At 41.4% G+C, this 9,866-nt stretch overlaps 1 protein-coding gene across 1 annotated transcript; it reads right to left on the reverse strand.

Moving 5' to 3' along the window:
- Nucleotides 1-200: 200 nt before the first annotated feature.
- prmt6 (protein arginine methyltransferase 6) lies at nt 201-2,188 on the reverse strand. The gene has a single exon (XM_063483631.1). It carries the CDS (start codon nt 2,081-2,083, stop codon nt 1,028-1,030), a length of 1,056 nt encoding a protein of 351 aa, XP_063339701.1. The 5' UTR covers nt 2,084-2,188; the 3' UTR covers nt 201-1,027.
- Between the last annotated feature and the right edge of the window lie 7,678 nt (nt 2,189-9,866).

Here is a 9,866-nt window from a genome sequence, read left to right on the forward strand (position 1 = left end):
TTTTCTTCAGTCAATAAATGATGAGTTACTTTTTGAAACTCCTGCCTGGTAAAGCTTATAAAACTATCATTTCAAACTGTTCAAAAACAGGTATACCGACAAGATATCTTATGCTTTTTTTATGTAGAATGCTGAAGTAGAATTATAAGTTTTTATTAGGCTGGTGTTTTCTATCAACAGATGACAGTGCAGCCTAGTTTTAAACCAAAATAATGAGCCAATTTGGTACTTCATTAAAAAGTAACTGAACAGCAGCCAAAGTCATGTAGGATGCAGCCTCCTGCCTGACTGCAGCTAGTCCAAGTCAATATATTGGTCTGATGCTCATTTGAATGCAGAATTTTGATGAGATTCCACACAATATAAATGGCCGAGTTTATCAGAATATCAGATGCCTGCAGCATGGTGTTGAATTTATTTAACATTTTATAAACCTGCCTTAGAGCGACTGATTACAAGCAGCTACAAATCCACCTCAAACTCTTCTTTTAGCCAGACTTTCTGAAGATTTCTTCCTAGTACATACTGATGTATCAAAACTTTTAATATATCATATATATCATATATTGATAAACAACTAATTTTGAAGGTGTTTTCTACTAAGACAAGAAAAACAAGACATTTGAAGATGTGGGCATAAACAGGCTGTTTTCCTTTTGTAGTTCAGGGGCTATTTAATGAATGATTCAATCAATTGATGAACTGTAAAAGAACTAAACACACACACAAAATTAAAACCAAACACTAAATAAAGAAAATGTGTTTTTACCATTTAGACATGCACATGCACAAAAAGGTTAAATTCTTTGGCCAATCTTTATTCTGTGTCTTAATCTGCAGCTGTCCATTCATTTGCTGGGGAGGCTTACTGTGATCTTATATTTTTTCCAATATATTATAAAGTGAAACCACTGCCTCATTTTCCCAGGAATTTTAAGATCCATGGATAACCATGACATAATAAGAGGACTCGGGCATTCGGGTGTGACACATGGTGAATGAAGTGCATTTTGGTGTTGATGGCACGCTATGGCTGAGCCTCGGAGCTCCAATCAGGGATGGAAAAAGTCTTGGACTGTCGCTTCTGCTCTCCTATAGAGTAGTCCACGTGGATACATATATGCCTGGCGTTTTCCTCTGAGGGATACATTCTAACCTCTCCAGTAATCGGTGTGTCCTGCACTACTTCCACCGGAGCGTCCAGGTACAGCACCGCTTGCTTCCAGTGTGTCTCTGGTTTGCACGGAGACGTGGAGAGAACGAGGGGAGCCGTGCTATCCGGGCAAGGGAAAGTCACCGTGAAATAAACGCAGAATGCGTTCACTGCCGACGAGCCGAACGACTCGCACCTGAACTGGCCCTTCACGGACCGCAGCTCCTCCGGGGTGACCGAGTGCAGGTCGAGCTCGGCGAAGCGGGCCGGGTGGGAGAGAACATCCTCGCAGGTCACAGAGCTAACAGTGATGTCTGAGTTCATGATACATTTCCGGGCGAAGCCGGACATGCAGGACATGTCCACTCCGTACTGGTCCTTGACTGTGTACCAGAAGTGCAGGCGGTCCTCCACCACCGGGTCAATAACAGGTGTGATGTAGAGTTCGGCTTTGCTCGGCAGAATGATGCCGCCCGGCTTCAGCCACTTGTCGCGTGCATAGAGGACCGAGTTGAGCATGGACTCGTGCAGGAGGGCATAACCCATCCACTCGCTCACTATCACGTCCACGGTCTCCGGCAGGTCCACAGTCTCCACTGTTCCTCGAATGACTTCAATTCTGTCCTCCATGTTGTTGTGTTTGACTGTTATCTGGGCTTGCTCCGCTATTGAGCAGGCCTCCACGGCGTACACCTTTTTAGCTCCAGCCTGAGCACAGAAGATGCTCAAAACGCCGGTTCCTGCCCCGACGTCCAGAACAACTTTCCCCCGAACTGACTCACTGTTCTTCAGTATCGCCGTCCGGTACGTGTTGGTTCGGACGTGGTCTGCTATCATTTCCTCGTGGATAGTCACATCGGAATAGCTGTCAAAATAAAGCCTGTCCTGTCGGATTTCGTCCAGTTTTCTCTTTTTGACAACACGCGACATCTTCTCTGCCGTGTTTTGCTGTAGCCTAGCCGTGTTTTGTCTCGCTACTTCCGCCTTAAACAATCTGGGACTTGTAGTTTCGTCTGGCACGTCACAATGAAGGGCTCAAGCAAATCAGACTACAATTCCCACAAGCAAACCTCGGCCATGCCGTGTTGCCTTCGCTGTCAGGTGAAAGGTGGTACACGTGAGCTTCTAAAAACTAAAGTGTCGGAGAGAGAAACAGCGCCTTCTGCACTGTCATATCTGCACGCGTTAGTGATATTTCTATGGCACTGACTAGTATAATAGTTATGAGGGTTATCAACATTTTACCCATGTGCAACATACAATTAACTGCTTCATTTTGACTTTATGATTATTTCTGGAGAAAATGTTAGGTTTGTTTTTCCTTTCTTATAAAGGACAAGATAAAGACATAAGGAATAACTCCAGTCCAGATGATACTCACCTGACAGTGGATACTTATATGCAGTTTTTTGATAAAAGTATTTACTGTGTCAGTTAAAATGTTACTGTTTGGATTATGAAAATGCTTCGATACAGTAAAAGTAACAGTAGTATGACTGTAATACTACATTTCAAATGAAAAAAATGCTGCTGATTTCAGTACAACTAATAGTTTAGTTAGATGTATTTGCAGGAGGAGGACGGAGCACTAGTGGATGATTTTGTAGAGCGGTCTGTAAGAACTCCTCTGCTTCTTAAAACCAGAGAGATGTTGATCGAGTTGAGAAGGAAGAGGACGGCTACATGCTGAGCTAGGATGTTGATGTGATGGTGGAGTACAAATACCTGGTTGCCTGCACAGCAGGCTGAACTGGGAGATCAACATACAAGAAGAGGATGGGCAGATTCTCTTTTTTACTAAGGAAGATGAAATACTTCAGTGTGTTTGCAGTTAAATACTGAACATTTTCTAGTGGTCATTTGTGAGTGCAGTGTGCTTTGCTGGGTCTGCTGGGGGAGCAGCAGTGTGTTGTGACACCAACAGACTGAATAAAATGAAGGCTGGCTCTGTGATTGGCTGCAGACGGGACACATGTGAAGTTTTGGTGAAGAGAAAGTCACTGAACAAACTGTTATGTATCATGAATAATCCTGACTACCCTCTATACCACTTACCGGACAGGTAGTGGAGCACCTTCTCAAAAAGAGAGATTCAGCTCAGCTGTACAAGAACAGAAAGAGGAAATCTTTCATACCAAATACTATCGTTTGCTAAACTACTATGTATCTGGTAGAAAGGCCTCTGCCACATATTATTATTATTTCATCATCATTGCAACAGCTGTAACAAAAGATCCTCCTAAATATGGGATGATAAAGTATTTATCATCTCATCACCATCATCATCACATAAATCATGTGACAAATGACTAGCATTATTTAACACATCATTTGACTGTGCTGTATCAATCTGGACTCTCATGTTCCTGAAACAAAAGTGTAAAATTCTTATAATTTATTTTACACTTTGTCAAATTAAGGGTAGCTTTATTTTGATACCATCATCATCATCATGGTGCCTCGGTCAGGATTACAGCAGATAAGTCCTCCTTAGTCTGTTCAGAAATCCTACAAAGGGGTTTGCTTGATGGCAAGCCCCCTTAAGATACAGTGGTTTCAGCTAGTATAAGCCACCACATGTTTTCAGTCATATCATAACATAGATGGTTGTTTGTAATTATTAATTACAAGCATTTCTGTTCAGGAAGCTGAAGCCTAGCAATAACCTAATAATTTGGGCTTACCAATACACAAATTATTTTTATGTATATCAGGCTGTGTAGTTTTAAGGTTAGAGAGACCATATAAACACAGTATGCCGCAAGACATCTAAGAAGCATGATAACATTCTTTAGGTAGCTTCTTCTCGTCATATTGCCTTTGCAGGGTTTTACAATAAAAGCAATAAATTGCTGGCAGCATTTCACTGTTTATAATTAGTACAGAGCCTAATCTTCTATAGCACATCTACAGTGTCTGCAGAATACAGCATGGCCATTACCACTTCAGAGCTTTCCCCAAAGTTATGGCAGGCAGAGTATACCTGCTTTTGGCTGAGCTCTTCTCTCTTCTAGACAGTCCTGTGGGACCCTCTCCACTCTGTTTCAGAGATCTTTGGCAAAAAGATGCTGGACAAATGAGCAGGAGCTGTATCCCATTTCACAAAGATGAAAAGCAAGAGAAGGAAGCTGTGGTTTGTGCACAGCAAGATGTCGGGTAGTTTGTTGTTTTCAAGACAGCACATTGTAATGCAGGAATGGGGAAATAATAGCATCGCAACATAAGAAAAAAATACATTATATGGGAATTTGTGTGTGCATGCGTGTGGGTAGATCGGTGGGTGTTTGTGCGTGCAGGCACATTTAAAAGCTTCTTCTAAATTTATATCCAGTGCTGCTTTTAAAGCACAGATCCTCATGGGGAAATGTGCACATTTAATTATTCAATCTTTTCAAAAGTATATGAAGAATAAATCAAGGAAATGATTCTACATTAAATTATATGTTTGCAGCTAATATCAAGGGGAAGTAAGACCCATCTTTGGAGTAAACACTGATTTTATATTCAAAGCTGCAGTTTGTCTTCGTGGGTGCCTTTATGATAAATCACAAACAAAATTAACACTAAATATTTACTTGTAGTGTAAGCCTTAACTAATCCAACTATAGAGGCTGGCCTCCCACATCTGACTGGTCAGATTCAAAGTTGAACGAGGCGCAAAGGAGGAATGGCAGTAAACAATAGGATAGATTACTGGACTGTGAAATACAGACTGAAGCATTCAGACTGTGATTCTACATACTTGGCAGGCAGGTTTGCATGCGTTGTTGCCGGTAGACAGAACAGACAGACAAGCAGCTGTTGGATGTGTTCTGCTCTCAAGCTTTAGGTAGAAGCACTGCCAGGTCCAGACACAGCCAACACCTAGTGCCCAAGGAAACGGCTACCGTGGTTTACCTTTATCCGTAAAGTAAGTGTCTATATTGTGCAGGATGTATTCAGGCCCACAGAAGTTTGTTGCCGTCTCAGTATTTGGGTCATAAATGGTAAGGTCGTACTGTGACTGTGTTAGAGCCACCTTGTAAGATCATACACTGTGAGAAACCACATTAATATGTCTTTTTTGCATAGTGGAAGATTTAGTCATTAAAAATTAACTTATTGTATGTATATATATATATATATATATATATATATATATGTATGTTTTTTTTTTACCCATCTCGCCCCTGCGGGCGGTTTATCCTTCAAGCTCGGGTCCTCTACCAGAGGCCTGGGAGCTTGAGGGTCCTGCGCAGTATCTTAGCTGTTCCCAGGACTGCGCTCTTCTGGACAGAGATCTCCGATGTTGTTCCCGGGATCTGCTGGAGCCACTCGCCTAGCTTGAGAGTCACCGCACCTAGTGCTCCGATTACCACCTTCACCCTCCACATCCTCTCGAGCTCTTCTCTGAGCCCTTGGTATTTCTCCAGCTTCTCGTGTTCCTTCTTTCTGATGTTGCTGTCATTCGGAACCGCTACATCGATCACTACGGCCGTCTTCTTCTGTTTGTCTACCACCACTATGTCCGGTTGGTTAGCCACCACCATTTTGTCCGTCTGTATCTGGAAGTCCCACAGGATCTTAGCTCGGTCATTCTCCACCACCCTTGGGGGCGTCTCCCATTTTGACCTCGGAACTTCCAGGTTATACTCAGCACAGATGTTTCTGTATGCTATGCCGGCCACTTGGTTATGGCGCTCCATGTATGCCCTGCCTGCTAGCATCTTGCACCCTGCTGTTATGTGCTGGGTTGTCTCAGGGGCATCTTTACACAGCCTGCACCTGGGGTCTTGCCTGGTGTGATAGACCCCAGCCTCTATGGATCTTGTGCTCAGTGCTTGTTCCTGTGCTGCCATGATTAGTGCCTCCGTGCTGTCTTTCAGTCCAGCTTTGTCCAGCCACTGGTAGGATTTCTGGATATCAGCCACCTCCTCTATCTGCCGGTGGTACATACCGTGCAGGGGCCTGTACTTATATATATAGTTATTATTTTTATTTATTTTTTCCATCCAGTTTCTGTCTCCACCTACCGCTCTGCTTACTAGTATTTCTGTATTTGTGCCTGCAAAAGCATTTAGTTTTAATGTGAAAAAAAAAATCAAATTTTGATTTACATTTTTTAAACAACCAAATGACACCATATTAAGTAAAGGTAAATCTGGTTAGGAGTCATTTGTATCAGCCAACAAATTGTTTTAATTACAAGCAGGCTTGTTATGTCTTTCATCTATGGTGTTATCATATCCACGGATGAAAAATCAAAAACTTCAACTGATTTAACTTCTTCCTCACCCTTTAAAGTTATCTCTGGACCTCTCCACTGAGATGATTTTTAGATTCTTCCATGCAAGTCCCACTCCATCCCCTTGTGTTGGTGCCTTCTTGATACATGCTAGATCACCTCCATTGTGTCAAAACAGGGAAAATTGAACGTGAATGTTGGGGAAGCAGACCAAGTTGGAAAAGACAAATCTGGGAAGTAGGGTGGGTGGTGAGCGACAGTTATGTTGGTATGCCTGCTGCCTTTTGAATGTGCTGTGTGCAAGCATGCATTTGCACTCTGGCATGAGCAGCAGTTTGGCTATTTCTGTTGAATGTTCTCCCTCAGATGCCACAGAGCATTACACTGTAAAACTGACAGTCTGAACTTTAAATTCCCAGTGCAAAGGCCTTGTGAATGTACAAAGAAATGGCCAGCATGCTCCTGGTTGCTTGGTGACAATTTGTAATATAATGCCACCTCCATTATTATTAATACTAGCAAACACCAGGACTGTGGCGCTTTTCAGCTTCTTTATCCTGTATTTAGTGGTGATATGATAAAAATTCCTTCACTGATACGAATTTTGGTGACTGTGAAGTTATATACGCACAATGTGGGATGAGCATGACAAGTGAAATAAATACTAATGGAAAATGTAACATCGCATTCACAGGAAGATGAGAAATATGAAAATCAGAAGAATTCAGATTTATAATAAATCTTCTTTCAAAACAGATAAATGTTAATAATCATATAGGCAACATACAGACATACTTACACTACAATCATTATAGTGAGATTTCATGTCATCTGTTTCCTTCAGCTCCACATACAACTATGTATGGGGAGCAATAAAAGGAGATCCACTAAGACTGAGAGGAGGAGAGAAACTGGTATTACTGTAAAAAAACATCAATATTCAACAACCTATGACTTTCATGCTGAACTGACAGGAATGAAGAGTTTAGACAATGTATAGGCTATATTAAGAAATACAAATTTGCAAACACATAGACATACACAGGCCAGTCCTACCAGTGGCTGGATGAAGCTGGAGTGGAGGGTGAAGGCAACAGTGTTCCCAGTGCTAATCAGAGCACTGGAGGCAGTGACCCCCACACTGGGGGAGTGGCTGCAGCCTAGGAACATCATCCGAGATCTCTGTCCAGAAGAGCGCAGTCCTAGGAACAGCAAAGATATTGTGCAGGACCCTCCCAGGCCTCTCTTGAAGGATAAAGATATTAGAGATTAGCCCAAGAACAGTGTGTCAAGAGCTTCATGGAATGGATTTCCAAGGCCAAGCAGCTGCATCTGAGCCTTACATCACCAAGCACAATGCAAAGCATCAGAGGCAGTGGTTTAAAGTACTCTAGCTGAAGCTGTTAAAGCTGCAAAGGCTGGGCCGACATTATATTGAACCGAGTGGATTAAGTATGAGATGTCACTCAAGTTCATATGCGTGTGAAGGCAGACGAGCAAATACTTATGGCAACATAGTGTATAAAGATCAAACTGACTGTTTCTGAGTAATGTTTGATGTGATACAGTTTCTGATAAAGTTATGAAGCACAATTAACGTATGCTGAGTTAAGCATTTTCAGTAGATCTTTATTTCAGAATTTTTCGAAATTTGAATTTTTCAAAGGCTAAAATATCTGAGGTAGCAGCTCAGGAAGTAAAACAGGTAATCTGTTAATTGGAAGGCTGGTGGTTTGATCCCTGGCTGATCCAGTCTGCATCACAAAGTATCCGTGGGCAAATGGGTGAATGAGACGTGTATAAAGCGCTTTTAATGGTTAAGTAGAATAGATGCGCTATATAAGATTCAGTTTATGTAGTATTTTTATTTTTTTCATATTATAATGAAAAAGTCCAGCAAAATGCATTATTACATGAGAACAGCAAAATAAATCCTTTGTAATGTCACTGATTTACATTTTGACAGTAGAATGAAATTCATGATTTTACAAACCTTGGATTATGTCCACTGTAGACACTTTTAAAAAATATTGCTTTCCAATAAAGCAATTACAAATTAAATAGCCAAGATGCAACAGTCTGGGTTGATAAATGAAAACCAAATAATTACAACAGCAGACTGTTCAGAAAGTCTGTGCATTTTACTCATATGTTAGCTAGCAAGCTGGATCACTGTATTTCAACTCTTACCTTAATTCAAACCCAAGTCAAATCTTCTAAATCAAATCTTAGTCCAAGGCTATTTGTGTCTAACACTGGCAGTCAGTCAAGGTGTCAGTCACTCTGTGCAATACAGGCAAACGGTCCATGAATGCAGCTTGATAATGAAGCTTGCTAGCATTAGCTGATGAATTAGCAATTTAGCTTTTCATGCAGCAATCTTAATGTCTGGCTCCAAAAACCTGATGCTTCAAAACAAAACCTCACCAATGTTGTATCGCTTCACTGGCTGTAACACACTGTTCATTTGCATTTGACCATTTATGAGTTATACACTTGAAAAACAACTCAAATATGGACACACACTTTCACAGATGCATGTAAACCTTATACTACTGATCAGTTTTAAACTCTAACTATAAAACCATTCTGCCTAGCATTCACTTCTTTTCTCAAATGAGTGCAGGATCCTAAAAACAAACATATTTGCAGAGACATGTAACATTATCCTCTTAATTAAACTTGGCCAAGTCCTGTTTGCACACCTAGTCCCACATACAACTGACTGAGTACCAGGTGTAAGAAAAGGCAGGGCATTTATATTGTGTGCACTCTTTGTGACTTAAACATTTTCAGATAATCCAGGGAGGAGATGCTGGGAAAGACCAAGTTGGTCAAGCATGGTGGTGCCAATGGCAGATCACTTTGGACAATGAGGGGTGTCGTGGAAAAATCAATAACTGGCTTTCTGTCTCCCCTGTTCTTCTCCTCCCTCAGGCTTCAGTTGTGTGTTGTTGTGTGTGGAGAATCACAGAATTCATTGTATGTGTATGAGTGTGTGTCACTTCAGTTTAAAGACAGAATGTTTTTACATCAAGAAAAAGCAAACTGCTATTTTGCTTTTTAATGAAATTCAAATAAACAATTAGTAAAAGAGTAAGTGAACATATAAATAAAGAAGGATGGAGAGATAAAAGGCGAGGCTCAGTGTGGGCTCTTTGTACTGGAAGCTCATCAGCAGCTGTTCTTTTTCTCGACCAGCTGCTGTCAGCATGCACGGCCTCGTGGGAGTTGCCTGCATCCTGTCACTATTACAGGACCTGTCAGCTTCTGCAGTAAACACACACATGCAATGAAACAACATGCCATATCCAGGTATGTACACACTCATACACAGAAAGCATACCAAAGCTGCTTTAAAACTATCCCACATCCCACAGTAAACTTGTACACATGAACACTGAATATATACAAGCATCCACACACAGCCATCAGTTGTGGTGTCATGATCACAGATTTTAGAGGAAGGCAGACTGCTGAGCAACAAAT

Source organism: Pelmatolapia mariae, linkage group LG9 (genome assembly GCF_036321145.2).
Source record: "Pelmatolapia mariae isolate MD_Pm_ZW linkage group LG9, Pm_UMD_F_2, whole genome shotgun sequence".
NCBI lineage: Eukaryota > Metazoa > Chordata > Actinopteri > Cichliformes > Cichlidae > Pelmatolapia > Pelmatolapia mariae.